General features: G+C 57.4%; 2 protein-coding genes across 6 annotated transcripts in view; one reads left to right on the top strand and one right to left on the bottom strand.

The window, feature by feature from the left end:
* Positions 1 to 7750, top strand: part of SSBP3 (single stranded DNA binding protein 3) — a 153689-nt gene extending 145939 nt beyond the window's left edge. For all 5 annotated transcript variants that reach the window (XM_075556584.1, XM_075556575.1, XM_075556611.1 and 2 more), the window contains 4 exons: positions 5011 to 5089; positions 5215 to 5243; positions 5355 to 5456; positions 6117 to 7750. In XM_075556584.1, the coding sequence (XP_075412699.1) occupies positions 5011 to 5089; positions 5215 to 5243; positions 5355 to 5456; positions 6117 to 6146 (240 nt within the window). In that variant the 3' untranslated portion in view covers positions 6147 to 7750. The remainder of the gene's footprint in view (positions 1 to 5010; positions 5090 to 5214; positions 5244 to 5354; positions 5457 to 6116) is intronic.
* A 7326-nt stretch (positions 7751 to 15076) lies between these two features.
* MRPL37 (mitochondrial ribosomal protein L37) lies at positions 15077 to 25561 on the bottom strand. The gene is made up of 7 exons (XM_075556562.1): positions 25156 to 25561; positions 22593 to 22776; positions 22384 to 22499; positions 19715 to 19900; positions 18899 to 19056; positions 16282 to 16485; positions 15077 to 15246 (listed from the first exon to the last, which is right to left on the bottom strand). The coding sequence occupies exons 1-7, from the start codon at positions 25541 to 25543 to the stop codon at positions 15169 to 15171; spliced, it is 1314 nt and encodes a 437-aa protein (XP_075412677.1). The 5' UTR covers positions 25544 to 25561; the 3' UTR covers positions 15077 to 15168.
* Positions 25562 to 25639: the final 78 nt, after the last annotated feature.

Here is a 25639-nt window from a genome sequence, read left to right as displayed (position 1 = left end):
GAGTCTGAGAGAGCTCGGGACAGGGTCTAGAAGAGAAGGGCCTGCAGGCGCGTGGGCGAGCATGCACCCCACAGTCCCAGGTGGCATTCTTGGGCATCCTCATCCAAAGAGACCCCAGGGGCCAGCCAGCAGCAGCAGCATGGACATGAGCCATCGAGTCCTCCCCCTGACTGCCCCCCGAGCTGAGAAAGGGCTCCTCGTTGCCTGATTAGAGACTACAACTCAACCAACAGGTGTGCTGGCTGCTGTGGACAGAGCTGCGCTGTCCTGGGAAGCGGCGGGTGTCCTGACCCGGTCCCTGGTCCCGTGTTCGCAAGCGGGGTCTGTGAGGACACTGAAAACAGGGGTCCTACTGCAGCAGAGGGCGGCCTGTGCCCCTGGCAGGCATCCTCATAAAGGAGGGAGGGGGAGTCCCCCGCGATGCCGAGGGGTGTGAAGTGTTTCTTCTCCCGTGGACCTAGGAAGGGGTCATCGTCACTGAGGCCCTGCTGTGGCTGCCTAGGCCCCGGAGCGGCGGGGCCGTCCGTTTCTTTGTCCCAGCGACTCTGTGGTACAGGGTAGTCTTCCACAGAATCCTGGCAACCAGCACCACGAAGGGCTCCCGGCAGTGCTGGGGGACTGGGATCGGAAGCATGGCACTCGTGCTCTCCCCTTGAAGGTCGACCCAGAAAGCCCAGCACAAAAGATGGCTCTTCTCTCACCCCAGTACGCAGTAGACTCGGCTCGTTGCTCTGCAGTGTCGGCAGACAGGGCCCTGGTAAATGTTGGCAAGTTGTGTACAGCCGACGAACTTTCCTAGCAAAGAAAATGAAGAAGATCTTTCACATTCCCTGCCCTGCACACCTGTGCACACAGCACTGTGTACAAGGAGTGAGTTTGCATGCCTGTGATACCGAGCCTCATCACGATTGCCCTCATATTTCAACTTCCTCAGAACACGTGGAACCACTGTGGTTCTCAACCTTCCTCAGGCCGCGGCCCTTTAACACAGATCCTCATGTGGTGGTGACCCCCCCCCCAACCATAACATTATTTTCGCTGTTACTTCATCACTGTCATTTTGCTACCGTGATGAATCGGTGACCCCTGTGAAAGGGTCCTTCGACTCCCAAGGGGGCGTGACCCACAGGTTGAGAACCGCTGACTTAGAGGGTAAGCCAAGAGGGATGTCTTGGAAGTTGGAAATGGTACACGTGCACGTCGCTTCTCCAGAACTGCTCGGCGCTCGCTCGTGAAGAGCCAGGCAAGCCGAGGGAGGATGAGCCAGCCGCCCACCTGCTCACTGCCCTCCCCTGTGCGGCTGCAGCAGAACCTCCCAGGGTAGTCAAAGGGCACCCACATTACATGGGGCTCTCCCCACTCCTGTATTCTGGAGACTGCAACTGACTTGGGATCCGACTGCAGTGTCACGTTCTGTGCGTCCACACCACGTTCCTGGAGAAAGTGAAGCTTCCTTTGTAAGGTCGTCATCCGGTGTGCTTCGGGGCGTCTGCGAACGGCGGCCGCATGAGACAGGGTAGCCCAGTCGATGGACTGCGGATAGACGCAAAGAAGGCTCCTGACAGAAGGCAGCCTTAGAACAAGTCTGGTGCAAAACGGGTGGACAGCTCCGGGGAGGTGGCACCTGGCGCCTGCCTACAGGTGAACACCTGGGCTGGTGAGTCCAGTGCTTACTAGCTGCCCCCTCACCCCCCAGCGGCTTTTGTGGCCAGAGTGTATAGTTCAGGAGCCCTGACTGCATGCATTGCGTGGTGGGGAAACCGCTACTCATCGAGAGGTTAACTGTTCAAGGCCCTCAGTGTCGCTCCGTGGGAGGAAAGACCTGGCAGACTGCCCCTGGAGAGAATTCACCACAGGAAACCCTTGGGCTGGCTGCCCTCGTCTGTCCTGTAGGGCTGCTCTGAGTGGACGTCGCTCCCTGCCCGCAGCACACAGCACCCTGTGCTTGAGGCCGTTGCATTGGACAAACACCGGGCTGCAAGATGCCTGTGCATTTTGTGTTTGGCTACATTCGTCTCACCGCTTCATCCGAGAACGTCTCCCTCTTGTTTCCTGGCACAGAAGCATCGCTGCGGCTTCCTCTCCCGCACTGCATGGCGTCTATGCTGACTCACAGCGGACCCTGTAGGACAGGGACTAATTGCCCCTGTGGGTTTCCAAGACTCGCTCTTCATGGGATCAGAAAGCCTTGTCTTTCTCCCTTGGAGCAGCCAGTGGTTTTGAACTGCCGACCTTGCAAGCCCAAAATATTGCCACTTACGACACCAGGGCTCCTGTTATTACTACTATTAAAGAAGGTTCATTCGGTAATTTATCAGTCCTGTTACATTTCTCCTCTTTAAAAATGCCACAGTCACGTATATTCAGAACATGTCTGAGTCTAACCACCAAAAGTTACGTGCCCGGTAGTTTCTGCAGCGGAGACCTGGCGGTCAGCGGTTGCCCATTGGGTTGTGCTCCACGAGGTCGGCCATTCAAAACCACCAGCTGCCTGTAGAGAGTGAGTCTCAGAAGCGACAGGAAGCGTTCGTTCCACCCTGACCTTTTCAGGGTCGCCAGGAGTCAGCGTCAACTCGATGGCAGTGAGTTTAGACTCGTTTCAATAAACTGTCGTGCGGAGGATAGGAATATTATTAAATTACTGCTTTGTCTTCTCACACTTACTAGCCCGCTTACTAATTGGTTCCACTTGTCACAGCGAGCTGGCCATGTTCGGTGTAAGTAACAGCGCTTAGGTAACAGAAAGTCATACCTAATGGACAAATGACGCCCGAGCACCTGAGTAGTAGTCCACATGCAAATGGCTAACGTTGGACCCCTTTCTTCACACACAGACACACACACACACACACACACACACAGTATCGACCCTATAAGAATCTTAGACCTAAATGTGAGAGCTGAAAGGGTAAGATGCTTACAAGAAGGATGAACGAAGTCTCTGTGTCCTGGGGTGGAACAGTCTTTATAATTGTGGCACCTGGCGGTTACTCCGAAGGTTAAACAGTTCCCTTCTTCCACCCCAGACAAACACCCTCACAAACGGAAAGCCTCCGTCCACAGAAACCGTGTCCGAGGATGTTCTTGGCAGCCTGATTCCTAACAGCCAAGAATTAGAAACCCCTGCGCTGTCCATCAGCAGACAGGGAGCAAAGTGCGGTGCCCAAGTGCAAGAGGGCGTTGGTCGCGCGTGAGTGAGAGGATTGACGTCCCGGGACACGCTCCAGTGTGGCCGGCCACACCTTGACACCACTCTGCCGAGTGCAGGAAGCTGTTAGACACCAGAGGCGCATCCATGCTTGACGGTGCTGTTTCTAGAACCTGTGAAATGGGCTTGCAGTCCACAGCTCTACAGGCAGGCAGCAGACGAGGGGGAGGCCACTGATGGACGGAGGAGGGTCTCTGTGGGGCGTGGAGGAACTTGTGCTGTGTGTCAATATCCTCAACGTGTTGGACACTTCAAATAGGTGAATTGTGGAGCGGGCCAATTACGCAGGGCTTCAAAAAGAGACCGAATGAAAATACAATGTGAGTTTTCCACTTCTGGAAAGCCCTCGTGTAACACAATGCACCTGCTAATGAAAACTACACACTATAGACACCCAGGCATGTATGGCTTTTCCCAGAGGTGTCTCTGATACAGCAGTAACACGTGGACATGTAATGATGATGCGTTAGACCAGCAGTGGGCTCAGACAGGAGGACAGTTACGAGGATGGCAGGGGACTGGGCAGTGGTTCATTCTGTTGACCTTAGGCTCCCTGTGAGTTGCGACCCACTTGATGGCACCCTGCAAGGATCCCTGCCGGTGCCAGGGCTGAAGCATAAGCATTGGGCTGTAAGCCTCAGAGAGATCTGCAGTTCATCCCCTGAGTGGGAGCAAGGAGGTTCTCGGACTCCGGGTCCCCATGCAGAAACCCCACAGGGCCGTTCTACCCTGCCCTCTTGGGTCTGTAAGTTTGAAGCCACTTCACATCAATGAGTTTTTTCACCTTCCTCAACCGCTCGGTTTACTGGGGTGACGTTTTTTGCCAGATGATGCACAGGTGGTGAGCCTGGGCCACCTTGCACTCTGTCTCCACCTCACCCCTGCATGTCTGCTCGAGCTGCTCCGTGCTGTGGAGGCTTCCCGGGGCCCAAGGTCTGCCTTCCCCAGTCCATCCTTGCTGCCTCCTGCGCGCAGCCGGCTCGGTTCCCTGCCCTGCTCTGGCATTGTGCCACTGGCCACTGGCTCTTGCTTTGCTCTTGCAGGCTGGGCCCCAGGTGTGCAGGCCAGGTACCCGCCATTCTGCCACCTTCCCCCTCCCATGTGCCTGCTGGTCTTCATCCCTGGGACCTGGCTCTCCAGTGTCCCCGCTGCCTGTGACTCCCTGCCCTTGTGTGTGCCCTTTATGAATGGATCGGATGGTTCTTGGCAAGCCCGGGAGGGTGGGTGGGTGGATCTTATTTCTGAGGCTCTGATTGGTATGCAGCATCCATTCTGCCTGGGAGCTGCCCTCATGACCTCGCGCTACCACCCACAGGTCTCAGAGACAACTCAGGTGTGTCCCTTACAGGTGACCAATGCCCAGCTCTGCCCACTGAGGCCCTCCCACACCTGAGAAGCTTCTGAGAAAGGGCTTGGAGGGGTGCATGTGACAGGAGCCCCAGTGCCACCGTGCCCAAGCTGGGAGAGATCTGGGCAGTTTGCTCATTTGTGAACTGGGTGTGGCTTGTGTTCATACTTAGCTGGATACCCCATCTCTTGTCTGTGTGTGAGGTTGACTGGGGGACTTCAGACTTTCCCAGGGGGGCGGGGCGGTGGGTGCAGCCCTCAGAGGAGCTCAAGGGACTTGGAGGGAGAGCCGGCACTGTGGAGCCTTTGTCTCCTCACCTGCTCCTCAGCCCTGCAAAACTCGGGGCCATGTCAAGATAGCCCTGATGTTCTGGTGTTGGGGCGACTCCCCAAGGTGCCGGCTTCCTGGCTGTGGGGACCCACTGAGCCTCTATCGCTTTGTGCCCCTTCCTCAGTTCCCAATGGGTCCTGGCTCCGACGGCCCGATGGGCGGCATGGGCGGCATGGAGCCCCACCACATGAACGGATCATTAGGTAAGCCACCACGTGGCCGTGGGCAGCCGGACCTAGCCCAGAGCACGCACGCCTGAGATGAACCCAGGGAGGGGGCGTCCGAGGGAGAGCGAGCAAGAAACTGAACCAAGTCTCCTTCCTTCCAGGGTCGGGCGACATAGATGGACTTCCAAAAGTGAGTTTACCTGTAGCTTCACCCACACCCCCCGGGGGGGGAGCCTAGAAGCCCCTCGCCCCCTGTGTGGGCAGACTTTGAGGGGCTCAGCTCTCCCTCCTCTCTCTGCAGAATTCTCCTAACAACATAAGTGGCATTAGCAATCCTCCGGGCACCCCTCGAGACGACGGCGAGCTAGGAGGGAGCTTCCTCCACTCCTTCCAAAATGACAATGTAAGTCCTGGCTCGGGGGGGCCTGGGGCCCTCCTGACAGAGGTGCCTCTCGCCTGCCCCGCGCCCCCTCCCTCACCGCCTGACCCAGGGAGCCCTGGCCACTGCCTCCCCACAGCTCGGACCTGACTCTGGTTAACACCCCTCCCTTGGAGACCCCACCTCAGCAGCTTCGACCGAGCTAGTGGAGCAGCATGCCTGCATGTGGGGTGGGTGGGGGTGCGGTTTTCATCTATCCCGGTGGGAGAGGTGGTCGTGGTTTGTAACCAGTGCGTTCCAGGGTCTCTGAATGCTGCCCATCCCTTGAGAAGGAGCAATGTGGTGGCCAAGCTGGCCTCAGAGCCACAGCCTGGACCCACCCCGCGGTGCTCCTCGCAGGGCATGGGGTTGCAGGCTGCAGACCTTCCCCACTGGAAGCTCAAGTCCTGGAGAGCTGACTGCCCCAGCAGGGCAGGGCAGAGACCGCTGCTTCTAACGGCTAAAAATAGGAGTGGTTTGGAGTGGCGGGGTGTTAACTTGCTCCCATACTTCCTGAGCCCTGAGCTTTCCCACCCAGATCCAGAGCCCCTGTCCCATCCCCACCCTGCTGGGCCCCACACAGGGTGCTGGCTGCTTGATCATCCCGGGCCTGAAGGCGTTCCTGCTCTGCTTCTGCCCTTGCAGTACTCTCCAAGCATGACGATGAGCGTGTGACTCGCCCCCTCCTCCTCCTCCTCCTCCTCCTCGAGATGCTGAGGGCGCCGGCGTTGCAGGCGGGAAGATGCCCGAAATTATGCAAGAAGTGAGGTGTCATTACCGGGGAGCTAGGGGAGGGGCACCTCCCCAAGCCCCTCTGCCCCTCCCCCACCCCGCCACGCCCTCACTTCTCCCAATTTTAGTTTCATGCAATAAAAAGGCCGAACTTTTTATTCCATAAAACATGAAGGACAAAAATGCAAAATAAAAATATATTTCAAGTCAGCAACCAGGAAAAAAAAAACACACCTTCCCCTTCCCAAAAGGACCTTTTATGTACATGACACTTTTTGTTGTTTTTGTTTGGGGTTTGGTGGTTGTTGGGATTTTTTTTTAAATTTGTTTTCACAGGGTTTTTTTTGGGGGGGATAATTTTTTTTAATGGAAACTTCTAGCAAGCACCCCACCCCAATCAACCTCTTTGCGTTGTTCTCTTTAAAAAAAAAAAAAGGAAAAAAAATGCCCTGCTATCTGTCTGCCCCCCCCCCCCGGTTGTTCTTCTGCCAGGAGAGCTAGTCCAGGTGTGAGGGCACCGTGGTCTCTGTAGCATCCAACAGCATCAGAATAAACTGGACCATTTACAATTGGTGGTTTCTTTCAAGAGGCCTTCTATGGAAAGAGAAGGGAAGTCTCCTTTTCTGTTTGAGGTTTGTGGGAGGGGCAGGAACCTGGACAGATGCCCTCGGTCTCTCCCGCTGTGCTGGCAATGGCTGCACGCCACGTGGGCCCCGAGCCCCCCCAGTGGCAGAGGAGCCATGCCACTCATCACCGGAGCCGCCGGGACCCCACCTCGGCCCAGCCCTTCGCCTGGACCCCGTGCCAGCTCCTCCGACTCCCCACCGGCTTCCAGCCTCCCCGCCGCCCTTCCCAGCGAGGATCCTGCCAGCTGGGGGATGGCTGGAGCCCCCTGGGGAGAGGCTTCCCCCCCCACACACACACACACAGGATGACTATGACCTGGGACGTGGAAACTGACCTCTGCGCCCACCCGCCCCTCCTCGACGGGCTTCCAATGTTCTTTTGCGCCTGTTTTCTCCTTTCTCAGAGATGGGGTCTGGACCAGAATTGCTCTGTTTATGTTCGGAACGCCGGAAAGACTTTGGAATTGCTGGGGGGGGGCCGGGGGTCACCAACAACCAGGCGTACTGTTTCTGGCCCTGTTTTATTTTCGGACACCTGTGAACCCAGCCTGTGCCCTCCTCCCAGGAGGGGCCACCGGTGGCCTCGGCCCACCCCACCACCCCCATGGCGACCTCTGTGTCTTTCCCTCGAAGACACCCCAATTCTTTGTACATTGACCGCCCCGCTCCTCTCCCCTCCCCGGTAGCTGGTCTGTTTTATTACCTCCCCTTTCTGATCCATGTATATCATATCATGTGAGAGATCATCTGCCTGAAAAAAGACCTTGTGCCGACTCTTGGGAACATTGTAGCTGTTCTGTGTTTTCTTACCCTGTAGTCTGGTTCTGAATTACGAGAGGAAAAAAAAGTAATTATGATACATTGTAGTTTGTGTACGATATATGTTGATAAGGTTTTATTAAAGGGACATCTTTTTCCGCACCCCTTGCTGACTGTGTGGGGGGACCTGGGTCGGACAACGCAAGACTTGCCGCCTCGCAGCTTTTGTTACCGGAACAGAAGGAAGGCTTGTCTCTAAGGCGACGTCTGCCTCCTTGTCCCCAGCACGTCCACGACACACCACTTCCTGTGGAGTCACAGTGACCTTGGGGAAAGCTGGCGTGGGAGGGAGGGAGGGAGGACATGAGCCCCACTTCAAGTATCTGGGGAGGTTCTAGAAGGCACTTGGGGTTTCCTGTGAAGCACCTCTGGCTTGTGGAAATGGCCTATGGTCATCTGGGGGTAGGAGAAGGCCCCTGGCCCAGGATTCCCTGGGCTACAGCTTCAGCCTGCCCCCCTCCCCTCACCAGCGGGCACCCCGCACATACCCAGCCCAGTCTTAAGTACCCGGTGGTAGGGGCTGCTGGGTTGGCCTGAAGTGTGTACTCAGCTCTGGGAGACCAGGTTTCTTTTGAAAACCTGGTGGCACGGTGGTTCGGTGCTCAAAAGGGTCACGGCTGGATGTCAGCCCTGCATCCACAGATGACCCCCAGGAGGCAGTCCGTCTGTCCACGGGTGCTTGGCAACTGCAGCAGACTGGCTTCTTGTCCGAGGCCATGGAGGGGCGGGGGATTTTAAGGGTGCAGGCGTTTGCAGGCTGCAGCTTGGATGATGTATGGGGAGGGTGCAGGGAGACCCACTTTCAGCTGTCATGGGGGCCAGAATTGCCAGGCCACCCACATGACAGGAAGCACAAATCCAGCCTCCCTGCCTGACCTCTGGGGCCGGTGCTCTCGGCCTGCAGCAGGCGAGGACACAGGACCTAAGCAAAGTGAGGGTTCAGGCCTTTTTTGCAAGGCTGAGGCTCCCAGATTGCCAGCTGCCAGGTCTATATTCCACCATTGCCACGCCATTGCTGCATGGCCCTGGGCAAGTTCATGTACACCTCTAGCCTCGGTCTCCTTGCCTGTGAAATGGGACAGTGGTTTGTGAGGGGGAAGGGAGTGTCGTACCAGAATAAGGTGGGGGTCTTAAAATTTTTGAAGTAGTACCTTGCGGGAAATGAGAGCCGGCAGTGAGTTTGGAGTGTTCCTAGGTAATCAGTTCTGACCCACAGCCCCACAGCGACCACGACAAAGGAGACGCTGCCTGGCCCTGTGCCACCGTCAGTTGTTCCTGCCTTTGAGCCCGTTGCGGCAGCCACGCTGGCAGTCCAGCTTCTTAGGGGCCTTCCTCTGCCCTCCCATTGTACCAAGCATGACATCCGTCTGACAGCTTGTCCAAAGTGCACGAGCCAGTCTCACATGGCCGCTAAGCTGCGCTGGCTGCGCTCTTTCCAAGACAGACCTGTTAGCTCCTAGGGCTGTGAGTCTGGGTAGACTAGGGAAACAAATCCACAGAAACTCATCTGTATAAGAGAAAGTTTTATATAAAGGGTAAGTACGTTAAGAAAGCATCCCAACCCAGCACGTCCAAGCCCACAAGTCCAACATTAGTTAACATGTCTGACACCACCAATCGACAAAAGTCCTCCATCTCACAAAATACCCAATGACGCTGACTGCAGGGGAAAAGCCGAGTCAGTGAATGTGGAAGCATCTCAGTGCTGACGGGTCTCCACACGGGGGCTGCATCGGGGTAGGTCCATGCAGCTTCTCCTCAGGGATGTCTTTCATGTGAGCCTTGCCAGCTGAAGCAGGGAACTGGCTAAGGCAGCTGCACCCTGGTCTGACCATCAAAGAACAAGAGACCTGAGAACTAGAAAGGTGAGGCTTGCCGAGCCATTTATCCCTCCGCCCTTCAATTAGCCCCACACGTGTTTATCGGCCAGGCTGGCACAGTCAACCTTAACCCTCTCAGGCTGTTGTAATGATGGGGGTCCAGGGCAGCCCTTCCTCCTCCTGGAAATGTTTCTAGGCACCAGGAGGGCCCTGTTGAACACTCAGGAAACCTGGTTGGGACTAGGGAACTTGGGCTGTGCCGCCCGCCTCCCCCCTCCCCACCTCCACTCCCACCAAGTAGGTGCCCAGTGTGCCCAAGCTGGAGAAGGAAGCACTGTTGTCAGTGGGTTGCCTGAGCTGGGAAGCCAAGGGGAACCCAAGTCCGGGGTCCTCCAGCAGAGAGGACCACTCACAAGCGCTTGCCACATGCCATAAGCACACTCGGCGCCTGGTTCTTACTTCTGCCCACCCACAGCTCTCGCCCTGGACGGGGGATTGCCCTGTTGGCATCCCTTCCCCAGGGGGTCGCCCTGCTCCACCACGCTGATGGCCTGCACTGTGCAGGGCTCCGGATCCCATAGAGAAAAGGCAGGGGAAAGGGGCGTCGTCCCATCTCCTAACCAGGAGAGTGTGGCCCACCACGACACCTTGGCTGTGCAATTGGGCTCAGCAACCGCTCCTGTGAACCCTCAGTATGCTGAGCCACCCACTTCTAGGGGACTGGTCGCTTGGGACCATTGCCATGGCAGCCTAGTGTGTGTGGGGGAAAGGGGGTTGGCATCGATTCCAGGGGTCTCCGTGAAGCCTGGCCTGCATGTAGCACAGACCTGGGACCCAGACCTGCTTGTCCACATAGCTCTGGGGCTCCTGTAGCTGGGTGCAGGGGCTGGACTGGGGGCTCGTGTGCCTTACTCTGCCCAGCCCTGGGCTCTGTGGTAGGCTGTGGGTGGGCAGGTCTCCATTCTGTCCTGCATTGTCCCCTCCATTCCAGGGGCGTGGCCTGCAGAACTGGGTCCTTGGCCATTCCGCTCCTTGTTTTGATTTCCTGCTTTGTTCTGAGCACTTCCAGGTCCACCAAGCTCCCGCTCACACCTGACTTTACACTCATTCGTGTGTTGACTGAGCGCCTGTGATGTGCCAGACACGCAATGCCGCTGAGGATCCAGTCAGTGAACAAGACAGACGCGGCAGGACGGAGCCGCAGTCGACAGCTTCCTAGAAACAGCTAGGCAGCCGGAGGGGCAGCTGTGGGTGGGGGTAGAAGGGGAGTATTCCTGGCTGCTCACCCAAAGCTAGAGCGGCTCAAACCCGCCAGCGGCTCCCTGGGAGGACCCGGCGATCCGTCTGCAGAGGTGACGACTGGTAACGTCCCCCCCCCCCCCCCCGGGGCCCTTCCACAGGGTCTCCTGTCAGTCGCTCGGTGTCAGCACCAACCGGCAGCACTGGCACCACCATGAGCACCCAGGAAGAGCTGTCCAGCGGGCAAAGCCAGGGGCTCTCCAGTGACAGGACATCTGTGTCGTGAGAGCCACCAGTTGAGATGGCAGAGAAGCATTGGCCGTGAGGTGCGGGGAAACCAGGAAAGCAAGGACCACGGGTGCTTTCAGACCCCGGAGGCCTCTCTGGCTTTCCTTACTGCTCAACACTTGCAGTTCTGATCCTGTAGAACATGGCGTCAAACCCCATTCAAACGCGGGCCATTTGGTACAACAGGCGAGAGTCACGCGGGCCACATCACATTTACACATTTTGTTAAATTTGTTTTGAAGTGAGGATTCAGGATTATGGATAGGATAACGAAAACACTATATAACTGCTTTTATTTAAACATTGATTTTATTTAATGTATTTATAAAATGAAAATTATTCTTTTACCCAAAACTTGCCAGCCCTCTCCTCCTCCTAGTTTTCACTTACCTCTTATGTTGTGACCAGAAAATATAACAAAGTAACTAATAGAAAACACAAAATGCTGGGCGGCTGACAAACGTGATGTACAATGGCTTCCCTCTAACAATGTTAACTGGCGCTGCCGCTAGGTCTGATTCATAACAGCACGACCCAGAGCGCTTGTTTTAACCTTTTCGCTACTGGGATCTTTTTACATTACGTGACACTGAGAATAGCAGACATCGCTTCCAAACGTCGCCGGAACTGAGTCAGCGCGTTGATACACGTCCACAGGCCCCGGGAAAGGCACTGGGCCACGTGTATACTCATGTTCAGTAGTTAAAGAGTTAACAAGGGAATTGTGTGTACGGTATTGCCTCCATCTATTATCTTCATAACAATTTTTTCTAATTTTATTTCAGAGCATCGGGGGCCACATGCGGCCCACGGGCCACCAGCGTGCAGACCCTGCTGTGGAACTACGATGGGCCCTTGTGCTTGCCGAACCATTCCAGGGCTTGCCCACTTGCCCTTTGGAACCATCTTTCCTTCAGCCGCCCGGGCCTCCGAGCTGTCTCCAGGGAGGCTCCTCTTTCTAGCCAGGGCCTTTGTCCCTAGGCTCCCGGGCCTGCACCCAGGAGGTGCTTGATGGGTGTTTGTGGAGTGAGCCCTCAGCAGCCCCTTCCCCCTGCAGACTGGCACTGGAGGTGAGGTGTGCTGGCGTGGAGAGAGGCGGCCGGCACAGGTCCCTGCACCGCTCTGCTCTACGGAGCCAGGCAGAGCTCCTGGAGGTCTCCTCCCCACAGCCACCGCCACTCCTTCGCCGTAGCTTGAGCTCCCGCGCAGGGCCCAGGCCCCTGTGAGTGTGGTAGGCAGCCTTGGCCAGCGCCCAGCCCCTCACATAGGCTCCTGTTACTGACCCAGGTGGGCGTCCCATAGAGCTGGCGGGTTCTGAGGTTTACTGTTCGCAGCGGGAAGGAGCTCCCTGCTCACATGCTCCCCTATTCTCCTGGGTTTCTGAATGTCCGCTGGTCAACCCAGCCGCTCAGGACCGTCTGTTAAGCCAAAGGCACAAACTGAAGGGGGTGGGGAGGGTTGCTTCATCCCCATTTTACAGCTGAGGACACTGAGGGTCTGCCATTATGGAGCCCAGACACTCCGACCGGGGTTTATCTGAGAGGGGCTCTCCTCCAGCCCAGGGTGATAATCCTGCCCCTGAAGACAGCCAGACCTTCCTAAAGGGTCAGCCAGCCGCTTCCACACATGGCTATATCGAGAAGTCACCGCCAGCAGCAAAGTCTCTCTTTGGGTTCCGGAAGTGCAAGTCCCTAGGGTGGGGTGTTTTATGCCAATCGTGCGACCTGCCCCAACTTAACACAGGCCGTGCTGTTCCCATCCCCAGACGCAGCCAGGCGAGGCAGGGCCCAGATGCCTGCAAGGCTTAGTCATCCGATTAACACAGGAAGGCAGGCGGGCGCTGAGCACCTGGGAGGTGACACGTCTCTGTGGGGAGACAGCTAGCTGCCACACACACCACACTGTGGGGTCTCAGCCTGCTTCCCTGCCTGCACAGGACAGCAGCAGCTCCCAGGGCTTGAGCGAGCAGTCAGGTGGTACAGGGCGCTCTCAGGCCGAGCGCTGATGGCCAGGGGAGGGATGTACCCCTCCTAAGGAGTTCCACACACACCTCCCCCCCGCCGGCTGCAGGGTCCTGTGCACCCCACCCTCTCTGGCTCAGGCTTCCTTGAGCCTGCAGCCTCACTGGAGAATGGCCACAGGGGCCTCCAGCCAGACTCCTACAGGCCTCCTGCCAAGTTGTCCTCCAGGGTTCTAAGAAGACCCGACTCGGCAATCCGACTCCATGGCTACGCTGGCCCAAGTCCGGGAAGATCCCGAGCAAGGCTGCTCACTGCTGCAGGATCCAAGATGCACGTCCTTCCCGAGGGACCAACACGGCTGCTCAAAAGAACAAGGTCGGCCGCACGTGCTGACTGATGGGACCCTGAGAGGGCCTCTGAAGAGCAAGGGGCATGAGAGCATGCGTTCGGGATGTCCCTGAGAGGTGCCCGTCCCTGCGTCCTCACTGAGGGCCCGCCGGGCCTGGCCGCTCCTCACTGGACTGCACTTTGCGGGTGCTGTTCCTCAGATTGGAGTGGGGTGACCCTCACTGAGCCGTTCTCCCCGCGTCACATCCTGTGGCTGTTTTATGGGTTCCCTCACTGCTGTGCTGACAGACCACGGTGAAGCCCTGCGAGGGGAAACCAAACCAAACCCCACGCCTGCCCGTGACCAGTGACCAACCTGTCTCCACGGGGTCGGCCTGCATGTCACCACCATGCCAGGTAATGGTGAGCTACAGAATGAACTCTGAGCCAAGGCCACTCTACCTGTTGGGGGTGACTTGATTTCTCTGACCTATTTGAACTCTCACCAATTACAGGTTAATTCTTCTTGACCCCCTCCTGCCCCATCACCTCCAGAGGAGAATCTGAGGTACCTGAGGGTCGGGTGGGGGTTCATCCAAGCCTCAGCTTCTGTACCCCATTTCCTTCTCACCCCCTTCACGGACGGGCGTGGAAAGGGGCCAGCACACAGCCTGGGCCTGCAGTGGTGGCTGGCTGGATCGGCCAGGGCAGGCAGTGCCCAGCCCAGTGTGGTCCTGGCTCACCCGACAGCTGGGTGCACTGCAGGCACTCAGCCCTCAGCAGCTGGAGCAGCAGCTTTTTGGTCTCAGCAAGGCCCCTCTTCTGAAATTGCCCTCCGCCCACAGGAGCCCCTCCTCCAGGTCGGCACACTCCCATCGCTAGTCAGTACAGGGGTTTGTAACAAGGCTCAGCCACTTGCCTCCAGGGACACAGCTCCCAGGGCTCCAGGCACAGCCACCCCGGCCGGCCGTCTCCCTGACCCATCCTGCCTTTGCTCCCCATGGCGGGGAGCCCCTCCACAGCCTGCCCACGCAACCCTCCAGCTCCGTCTGGAGCAAGCTCCTCACACTGAGCTAGTCTACGCAATGCCTGGCACACGTGGGGCACTGTGGTGTTCTCGAATAAATCAACCTAGACAATAAGAAAGGCAATGTGCTCATCGTGGTGAAGACCTACTGTGAGCTGAACAGAGATCAGCTGAGCCATGGGTGAACTTGAATTTCCACTTGGAGGTCATGTTCTCGTTTTTTGAGTAAGACCAGGATACTAAGAAACAAACATTCGGTTCCAATTTTCTGTCGGCAAGGCAAAGAATGTGCCGGCGGCCTTGCTGGATTATGATCAAGTTCAAAGAATCCCGAGAACCCGCTACTGGGCAAGGGCAGCAGCGTGGTGGAAGGAGCTTGCAGTCAGACAGAATTCTGCCTCCACTCGGCTGTCTCTGAGCAAATCACAGAACCTCCTGTGCCTCGGCTTCCTTGCTTTTAAAACAAGGACAGTGTGTCTCTTATAAAGACTCAGTCTTAGACCCCACAGGGGCAGTCCCACCCCATCCTGCGGATTCTCCATCTTCATGGGAGCAGAGCATGGCTCCCCTAGAGCAGCTGAGCACATAACTATCCTGTCCCTGGGGCGTCCCCGGTTCAGAGCTCAAGTGGGGGCGGAGAGGGGAGGTTGAGGGTGGGCAATGAAGAGATGAGCCGAGCACCTAGTCCAGCGCTTCGATAGGGTCAGTGAGGCAGGCACGGACCACTCCCCTCTCCAGACAACCCCTCACTCACACCAGCCACAGGTTCCAGGGCACAGGAAGCTTTATTTTCTTCGAGGGCTACTCCTCCCACCCCACCGGCCCAGAACACAGAGCTTCAGTGGAAGCGGGGGATGCTCACACCGCCCCGTGCAGATAGAGGGCTAGAAACTTCCTGAACGTCTCCGGGTGGAAGCTAGTGGGCCCGACGGGTTCCTGCAAAGAACACAACACCTTAGCATCCTGCCAGCAGGTTTCACAGCAGCAGCGACAAGGGTCAAGTCATATCCCCGATGCCTGGCACCAGGTCACCTGCCAGCAGGGCACTTCCAAAGTCCTTCCCCCCACGCCAGCCCCAGGAAGAAATGGCCTGCTGCCCGCCCTCTGTCTGACTGCCTGCCTGGGACATGAACCCCCATTCATGTGTCATCTCTCTGTGCAGGCTGGTGGCCCAAGACCGGGCAGTAATGGAAGCTGGCTCCTCCCTCCCCCAGGAGAAGGAGACAGTTAAAGGAGAGAGAGAGGATTGGAGGAGGCCTTGGGGATGGGCATGTGTGGTGCAGATCCGTGCCTGGCCAGGGGAAGGGGAGTGGCAGGAGGTGAAGCTGGTGGGTACGCAGAGCCACGTGACCTGAACATGCAGGGCCTGTGCCTGTGAGCATCTCAGAGACCCTGGGGAGCAGAGAGTCATGACAAGGTTGTCCGGTTCTCCAGAGGCCCAGAGGTCAGGAGGAGAGGGCCCTGACCAGGGAGGCATCACTGGCAGGTCCTGGGGACTCATTTTGCCAGGGACGTGCTGGTACCATCCACAGTGCCACCACAGGCCCACTGGGCAATCGGCCCGGCCAGGCCTTGGCTGGACACTGGGCACAGAGCTCATCACAGAGCCTGCCATTCCCCCCTACTTTGATCTCTCACCCCATGCTTGTGCTCCCAACCCTCAGCCTGCCAAGCACAGGGCCTTCTACATGAGTGAGAGGAGGACATGCCTACATCATTGCTTTGAACAGGAAGGCAGCGACCAGATCTCACCAGAGGCACCAACAAAGCCCGGGGGCGGGGGTGATGGGTAGAGTGCCGCAGAGCAAGCCTGCATGGCCAAGAGAAGCTGCCTCCTGTGCAGAAGGCGCCGGGTCCACGAAGACCCCTATGCTGAGTCCGAGGCCTGCGGGGACTGCTTCCTGCTGAGCAGCAGGCCTCGCCCTCTGGAAGAGAACCTGCCAGGCCGGGGGCGCCGGGGGCAGCACTCACCACAACCACCTTCTTCTTGATCACCGGCCGGCACCAGAAGTGCTGGTACAGGAACTGGTCCGAGTCCACCCAGACCAGGTTCTTGACGCCATCACTGGAGGCCAGGTCGGTGGTGTTCAGCTGAAAGACCAGGAACTGGAAAACACGCCCATCGGTGCCCACGCTCTGCACCGTCACTGGCTGTGCCAAGACCTGTGGGTCCGGCTGAGAAATTGGGCAGGCAGTAAGAAGCTGGCAAGCGCTCAGCGGGGGTGGGGGGAACACCATTGTGAGCAGCCTCCAGCTAGGGCCTTGGAGCAAGGCGCCCCACCCATCAGCTCCCAGCTGCATCTCGAGGGGATTACAACCAAAGGAGGACCTGAAGGCTGGTCTAGGGGCAATGGAGCAATCGGCTCCTGCAGGCGGGGCACGCAGAGCTCAGGAAAGGGACTAGGAGGTGAAGGATGGCCACCCACCCACCGCAGGGGCAGCAGTGAGACCAGCTTTTGGCCTGGAGGGCGAGTTCTGACAGCTTGACAACGGAGAACACTGAGACTCAGCAAGGTGGTGGCTTGTCTGAGGTCACAAAGATGTGTGCCTTCACACCCAGCCAGGGCTGGCTAGCGCTACCCTGTGCATGCGCCCTTCCAGGGGGTCTGCTCCGAGGGGCATGGCTCGCCCGAAGGGCGGGGTTCTCATGCAACCCAGAGCAGGCCCCTCCAGTCACCATCAGTATCAGATCTCTCCAGGCACCACGCTCGCGAATTGTCTCTTTCAACCCTGCCACTGAGGAACGGCGATGATGCTGGCACCCACTCCGGAGGGCCTCCTCCGTGCCTGCACCCGGCCAGTGCTACAGGAAGCCACCTGCCTCTGACGGCATAAAGTTCGCGGCATGTTCAGGCTCAGGGAGGTGGGATGTTGCTTACAACCACCAGTGAGGAACCAGAACCAGAGGCCACGTGCTCCTTTGCAGGCCCCTGCCCAAGTGAGTGACAGGGTACCTCTTCGCGCCGAGTGTGGACGCTCAGGAATCCCCGAGCCACCAGCCTGTGCAGCAGCGCTGCTTGCTGGACAAGGACCCGGTGGCCTGCGACACGCTGGGGGGAGGGCAGCAGAGCACTGACTCCACGATGCAGCCTCCACCCCCCTCCAGGGCTGGCAATGGCATGGGGACAGCCAATACAGGCTCGCGTGGGCGGTGGGCCTTCCAATAGCCGGGTCTCGGGCACCCGAGAGAAATGAAAAGCAAAGCCCTGTCAGCGTTAGCCAAAGGTTCTGTGTTGACTCTTATCTCCCTCTACAGATCAATAAAACTGCAGGTAGCACATCAATTTCTCAGCAATTTTACCTTTGATACCAAGGCCCTTCCCATAATCGCTCAACTCCACAGCCCCAGGAATCATTTATACCTGGAGGGAGTGGGGTCTCTTCTACCCAGCCGGCTCTAATTAGCTGTGGCATCACGGCCTAAGCCGTGCTGGCCATGGCGACAGTGAGCCTGCAGGCCTGGGCCATGCCCACACCTCTCCCGGGCCCCTCTCACTGGCCCACAGCGAGAGACATGGGTGCCCATCCTAACTTCTCACTTGTTAGCTATGGGACTGGGGGGTGGCAGGGTCGGGCGCAAGTCACCTTGCCTTTCCGAGCCTCCGGGAAGCAGACAGTAAGCGATAACCCTCCTAGGATGATAAAATAACAGTCACATAAAGATGGAGAGCCGATGAACTTTTAGCTGTGCGACCTTGACCAAGGTGCCGAGCCTTGCTGAGCCTCAGTTTCTTCATCTGTTAAATGCCGCAGCAGTATCTGCTACCCAGGGCTGCGACAAGGATTAAGCAGCAAAATTCCTATGCGGTGGTTTCAAACTCGCGCTGGTACCAGCATCGCCTGGTAGGCTTGTTAACACACTGATTGCTGGGCCTGAGAACTCACATTTCTAACAAGATCCCAGCTGCTGCTGCCGCGGTGCAAAACCAGTCCAAGGCCCCTCACTCAGTGCTGGCTGTGACAGGGGCCCGCACAGACAAGGCCAGCCCACTCCCTGGCCCTCCCCTGGCCCTGCCTGCTTCCCAAAAGATGATGGGAAAGAGCTCTGAAATTGTTTTACTCTCAGGAGGGCCTTGGCCCCTGATCCAAACCTGGGAACCTTCCAATAACTCAGGATCCTCGACTTCAAAACCAGGGCTCTGGTGGGGGGGCTGCCACCCCACCACCCCTCCCAGAGGCCTCTGCTCCCGGGCAGGCTTTCCCCGAATCCTGCGAGCCACTCGGCCTGCGTTCCTCACCAGCCAGGTCCATGAGGCCTCCGAGGCTCCCTGGCTCAACAGGCAGCCTCTAGCTGGGAGATGCTGGAGCCCAGAAGCAGGTCTGGGGAGCCAGGGCTAGCAGGCTGCAATCCACCCCCATTTCCTCCCTGCAACGAGGAAGCTGAGGCTGCAGACTCCTGAGCTGGGCAGAGCACGGGCATCTCACAGGCGCTCGGCTGATGCCAGTTCCTGCCTCGCCCTGGGACTCCTCAGAGCAACCACAAAGGCAAGTAAGGTGCCCCACGGCCCTTTTCTTCTTTCTCTCTGTGAGCCATGTGAGGTAAAGGCCCACCCCACGGCGAGCAGCCGCCTCTCGCCTCCACACATACCCCATAGAGGTGCCGGGCCTGGGCCAGGGCGTTGCCGAAAGCAAACATCAGCATCTTGGCCCGTAGCTGTTCTGGCGTAAAGCGGTTTGGTAGGATTTGGGCAGTCTCCAGGATGTACAAGGTGTGGATGTAGGGGTAGGGATAGCCTTCCCCGAATCCTGCAAGATACGAGATGATGGGGAGGGTGGGAGAGATTCATCCGTGGCACCAAGGCACCTGAACGTCACCACACCCCGGCTCAGGGTCTGGCACTGCAGGACCCCGTAAAGGTAGACTTTGTTCATTCAAACAAAGCTCAAACTCCCTGTCATCGAGTCAATGGAGACTCAGCGGCCTCAAGGGGTTTCTTTCCTACAGCTTAGGAGCTGGGGGATCCTGCTCACTGCTCCAGGCAAGTTTACTGACACACGCACACTGGCACCCCGCATGTCCTCTCATGGACGCCGTCGTCCATTGAGAACCGGGGACAGAAAACCCTATGTGACCGGCACCTACCCTACTCATACCCTGGCTCTAACTCCAGCCCTCTCTCTGGCTCAGGGGCACGTGAACCGCGTTCTCAGAAGTCACTTGAATTCCGTGGTAATTATAAGGCCTGTCTTCCCAGGGCCCTCTTGGCAGTTTCGGACTGCCGGCCCTTTGGCTAGTGCTAAGCACTCAGCCATTTGCGCCCCCTGCGATGAGTGCCAGCCCGGCCCCGTTTCTCTAAGCCGTGACCCCGTCCGATGGTCGTTCTCCCGACCTCCCAGCACAGAAGACATGAGCAGTGGGACTTTTCCCTTTGGAAAGCGCAGGTCTGCTCAGCCCCGCCCTCACCTGTGTCATCTTTCACGTCGTACACGTGGCACTCCTGGAGGTTGATGGTGGGGGAGATGGGGTAGAAGGTCTCCAGGATGTGGGCCTTCGTGGCCTCCACCTCCTCTCTGGTGGCAACGGGGGGCAGAGGAGCCCTGGCACTCAGCCGGGTCCCGCTCGACCCTCGGACCTGCAGGAGCATGGACTCTGCGAGCAAGGAGAGCGCATCAGCCGCGCCCGCGGGGAACTCACGGGAAGCCCCACCTCTGTGAGGATGCCCGCCTCCGTGGGCTCTTGAAAGGGGAGGTGAAAACACGTGCTCTTCTTCCGCGGGCTCCCTTTCCAACGGGGTCAGTGGCACCCCTCGCCCGCCATCGCCGCCGCACCTGCTCCTAGGCAAGGACTCGCAGGAGCCCCCGGTGCTCTGCCCTCAGGGAGCTCGCCAGGCAGTAGGGATGGTCCACCTCCAAATGCAGAGCCCAACACCGCCGAGGAGGGAGCAGTGGGCGCTGGCTTCCTAGCGCTCAGCACCAGGCACGTTGTGGACCTGCTCTTTCTGAGGCGCCGTGTGTGCGCGCCCGCGTGCGCGCGCTCTCTCTCTCTCTTGCCAAGCAGCACCCCTGCTGGATGCCACAGGCAGCCCTCTTCCTGGCTCCCTGCATCCCTTCCCCCATCACGTCACCACCCTCAAACAGGCCTTCAGACCCTGGGGGACAGAATGGCCCGTGGGAAAGGTGGCCATCAGAGGGGTAAAGGTCCCCTGCAGAGCCCAGTCCATGAGAGCGTGGGCGCAGGGCGGAGGGAGAGAAGCAGGGAACAGGCCGGCCAGAGCCTCCCTGCAGTCGGGCAGTACATGCGCCATGTGCGGGACAGGTGACCAGCGGGAGGAAGACGGTGACAAACTCACATCGGACTGAGAGACAACTGAAGGCGAGGGGGTGCGCTTTGCAGAGCTCCCCTACAGGAGGCCACACCTCTCCCGAAAACACCGGCCTGCAGAGAGCCTTCCTGAGCAGGCCCGTGTTCTTAGCAAGGCTCTGGGAGACAGGTAACTTCATGGCAACGTGAAGATATCTAAGTATAGAGGTGGTGTCCAACCTGTCAGTCAGGCCACAGCCTGATGGGGCTTCCTTATGGGGGTGGCCTTTCCTAAAGAGAGCCCAGGGAACCTCTCCCACCCCCACCCCCTGCCTTCACCTTGGATGCACAGGACCCTGCACCCCAAGCCTGCGACCTTCCCGCACTCTGCAGCATTGCATGTGGCTGCGTGAGTCTGGAGAGGGGCTTATGGACCAGTACCGGACTCATGGACTGGGCTGGCATGTTTTCCTGGTGCACAATTACTCCTTGATATTAAGCTCTCTCTGACACATGTATGAGTGCCACTGGATTTCTTTCTCTAGTCAACCCGGCCTAACATAGGGTCCAAAGCGGGGTGGGGAGTGGGGGTGAGGACCGGGTCATGGGTGATGTTTTCACATGAATTAAAATGGGCTGGGCCCACATGACCTCCCTGAGACGTCTATGTGTGAGTGAATCGGGACGGATCGGCTTGTGCAAACACATCAGACTCACACCTTAAGAGTCCTTTTATACCATGTGCCCGGGTTCCTCACGGAGCACCTGCCAGGAAAACAAATGGGCCCAGAACTCTCCTGACCTTGGGTTTGCGCTTCTCCCCGCAGACGGCTCTAGTGTGGTTTGCTTCAATTCCCTCTGCCAGCGGCAGCTCCAAATGGGCCGGTTTAATTAGAGGTAGTACTTGATGACGAGCCAACAAGGACTCCTCGATTAACGAGGCTCGGCCGGCTCCTCAGCAGCACCATTACCTCTGCAGAAAGCACGCCTGGCCAGCAAGGCATGCTGGGAGGGGCGAGAGGCAGAAACCTGACCCGACAGATGTCCTGAAAATCCCCATGGTCGCAGAGCTCAGGCCCCTGCTCCAGGAGCCCACCCACCTCTCCCTTCAGTCGGGAGCTGCCAGGGACAGTGAGGAGACTCTCGGGTGAGGCCAAGATGAGACCACTACAACCCAGGGTAACAGCTGCAGGATGGAGGGGCAGAGGAGGAACTGGGGTGCACAGAATGTTGTCATGCACAGAAAACAGGGAGGCCAAGTGTGCTTCCCAAAAACCTCCGAGCAGCTTCAGGGCACGCTTAGGGGTGGGGGAGGAGGCCAGGAGGCTAGGAACCAAGACTAGAAGAGCAGGTGGAGGCCATGTGTCAGAGGGCCGGGTGGCTGGGTACCCCCGAGTCGGGCTACGTCTGCGGCAGTGGCGTGTCTGGGGCAGGAGGCCACACAGACAACGTACTGCATTTGGTGAAGCCCCCGTTAGCAGCGATGTAGAAGATAAAGAAGAATGAATAGGGGTGAGAGGCTGCCTCCGTAGAACATGGGCTGGGGGAGGGCAGAGATTGTGTCTGCTTTGTACTCTGTCCCGGTCCTCAGCATTTGGGCATTTCCAAAGTGCTCGCTCACCGTGCCACCAGGGCTCCTATTAAAGGAACAGGAAAAAAGGCCAGGCCACGTACGGCTAAAGCTAGTGACAGGGAGACTGAGACCACACAATTGCTTCAGACTCAGGAGGGAGGACAGACCTGCAGCAGAGTGGTTTGAAATGAGACGGGTAGGGGGCTAGGGCCGGAAGGAGAGCAGAGACCAAGGCTTTCTGATATACAAGATGACCAACCTCGGGTCCAGGTGGTGGAAAACGAGTAGTTTTGGGCACAGATCCGCTGGGTCAGCGCAGGATGCTTGGGGATCTGGGATTTACACAGCTGAATCATATTGTCCACAATGACTGGGCTTGGAGAAAATAAGAAATATTGGAATGACTTAACGAGCAGCAGACTGACTCCAAGGTCCCTCGGAGGAAATCTAGTGGCTTGGGAAGCTTACCAGTAGGTCTTTCTCTTAGGGATGTCTTCCGTGGAGTGCCAGAGACGAGCGTGAGTCACCGCATTCAGCACGCGTGCATCCTGGTTCTCTATGTAGTTTCCCGGATCGTCGGCAATGCTGCGTAATTTCTCCGGGAGGCCATCTATTAACTGGGTCTTGGTAAGCCAGAGGGCCTGCTTTACACCTTTGGAGTAAACACACACACACAGAGAAAAGGACCAAGGAACAGGTGGTGCTTACGTCTGCAAGATAACATCACTCTGGGGAAAAGCTGCCTTCAGGAAGACTGGCTTGGTCCCAGGGAACAGGAGGAATCAGAACCAAAAATGACGGGGTGGGAAACGAGAAGAGTCAGATTTCAACCCAATTCAGGACTGAATTGCCAGTTCAAGCTCACTCATCACGTACTCTGTCGGCCGCAGCTCAAACGTAAAGCCCAATTCGTCCTCAAGATGCATGGCTGGGGTCCCTGGGTGGCTCAAATGATTATGCACCCAACTACTAACTGCAAGCCGGCAGGCTGAACTCACCCGGAGTGCCTCAGAAGAAAGGCCTGGTGGTCTTGTTTTCAAAGGGTTACAATCTTGAGAACCTAGAGAGCATGCTCTGTAACAAGGGGACTGCCGTGGGTCAGACTAACTGTCTGGCTTGTTAGGTTTCAGGCACTTTGCAGGAGTCCCTCCGGGCAATTCCTCTATGGAATGGAATGGAATGGAGGACAACACGAGGACTCGCATTTAAGGTTTGGGAGACAGGCAGCCCAATGGACAGACGACGTTTACAAATGTAACTGATAACCTGAGTTTCAGTCCTGACATGTCCACTTTTCCTTCAACAAGAAAATGGATTAAAATGTCGAGATTCCCTGGTCTACTAGTCTATGAATGATGTGATGTACTTATAGGGTGTCACCACCTACTCTGTGCCAGCTTTACCTACGAGTTAGCTGGGATCTTAAGGAGCAGTGGAGGAGACTGAGAGATGCTAAGGGATTGGCTTCAAATCACTGCAACCCTGCAAAGGACAGGCTGGGATAAGAACCTGGCCCTGGCCAGCCCGCTTCGCTAGCCCTGTATCTGGCAGAAACGCTGAGAGGTGAACGTATGGGATACATTTTCAGCCTAGTCAAATGTGCAGTCTTAACTTCCAAAATGCTGCTAATGTACCAGCCCACGTGGTAATCTCTTACCTGGGCCACTCAAGGGTGCCACGTCTCGTGAGGGGTTCACGGCACCCTGTGAGGGCATCGGCATGTGTAAGGGCTGGGAAATCGGTGTCTGGAACGCATTTGCGCGGCTCAAGAGGATGGCTAGTTGACTTTTTTTCCAAAACTACGATTTATTCTCTGGTTTAGTCTTAAATTCCTGTCCAGTGTCTCTTTCTTGATTAAAAACCAGAATAAACCCGTTTAGTCGATTCCAACTCACAGTGACCCCACAGAAGACCGGGCGGAACCACCCCCATAGGACTCCAAAGCTGTACATCATTATGGAAGCAGACTACCTCATCTTTCTCCCACAGAGTGACTAGTGGGTTCGAACTGCTGACCTTTGAGCACTTAACCATTGTGTCACCGTGGTTGTTAAGTGCCATAGTCGGTTCTGACTCAGATGTACCACAGAACACAACACTGCCTAGTCCTATGCCATCCGCACAAGTGTCCTATGTCTGAGCCCATTGAGGAAACCACCGAGTCAATCCATTTTGTCGAAGGTCTTCCTTTTTGCCGCTGCCAGTTATTTTATATAGCATGATGTTCTTCTCCAGGGATTGGTCACTCCTGACTGCAAGAGCTTCAGCTGGGGCTGGTCACTAAGAACACTGACCTAGGAAGCCTGCGCTCCAGCCCAAGCATCATCATTAACCCACAGGGAGCCTGTGGGCAAAACAGTCCTGAGGGAGGGGCCCGAAGAGCCATCTGCTGCATCTTGGCATTATACTCCCCTTCCATGACACCCAGAAGGCTACTTAGAAGCAAGCGAGGTGAGACTTCGTCTCACAGACTTTGGGCATGTCAGGAGAGACCAGTCCCTGGAGAGGGGCACCACGCTTGGTAAGGTGTTGGGGCCTCAAGAAGACCCTCATGGAGATGGATCAACACAGTGGCTGCAACCATGGGCTCAAATATAAACAAGCAATGCTTTTGTTCTGTTGCACAAAGAGGGGGATCCGATGGCACTTAACAAAGACAACAACAGCAACCATCGATTTCTTCAAAGTGTCCCGTCTGCAGCTGTCGGAGCTGCAAGGGGCAATTTGAGCCATCTGTCAAAACCACTCATTAAACAAGACACAGGCTCAGGAAGGTTCGCCCCAGAACCACACAGTTGAGTAAGAGCCCAAGCCTAGCAACCAGGTCCCTTCGCTTGACGCTCAAAACTGGCTGGGTTTCCTGACACGTGCACAGGTCTTTACAGCGTGCCACCATTTCATTTCTATTGCCCCACTTAGTCCCCTCACTCGATGCGAATCACGATCGCCCCCATTTCGCAGCTCAAGAAACCAAGGTTGGGGTGAGGGTAGGGCCGGAACTAGTACCTTCCCGCCCTGCTTCGGGCCTCACCTTCGATGAGGCGGCAAAGCCGGTGGAAAATGTGGCAGGGCTGCTCCTTGTACAGGGGCTGCTCGTGAATAGGGGGCGTGCGGCTGAACTTTGGGTGCTTCCAGCCGCGGTCCCAGGGCGGGAAGACCGGTCTCGCCATCCCAGGCACGAAGTGCATCTTCCCCGCGTAGGTGATGGGCTCCAGGCCAGGGATCTCGTACACTCGGTCCAGGGGACGAGGCTCAGGCTTCCGCGTGGAGCGCACACCCCACTCATACGCCCAGCGTCTCGGGGCCCCGCAGCCACCAAGGTGGAGCCTCCCGGGGCAGGGCAGCGCCCGCCTGGCGGGCCCTGATGCCAAAGCCATCACGACCGGGGCGCTCCCGGACCGCCACCTGGGCGCCGCCATCGTGCCCCTCGCAGGGCCTGCTGGGAACCGAAAGGGGCCGAGCCGCAAGCCCGGCATTTAGGAATGACAGCAGCCGCGACCAATCAGATCGCTAGT

Source organism: Tenrec ecaudatus, chromosome 1, assembly GCF_050624435.1.
Source record: "Tenrec ecaudatus isolate mTenEca1 chromosome 1, mTenEca1.hap1, whole genome shotgun sequence".
NCBI classification, from domain to species: Eukaryota; Metazoa; Chordata; class Mammalia; order Afrosoricida; family Tenrecidae; genus Tenrec; species Tenrec ecaudatus.
The sequence above is the reverse complement of the archived record's forward strand: the minus strand, read 5'-3'. Positions and strand labels throughout refer to the sequence as shown.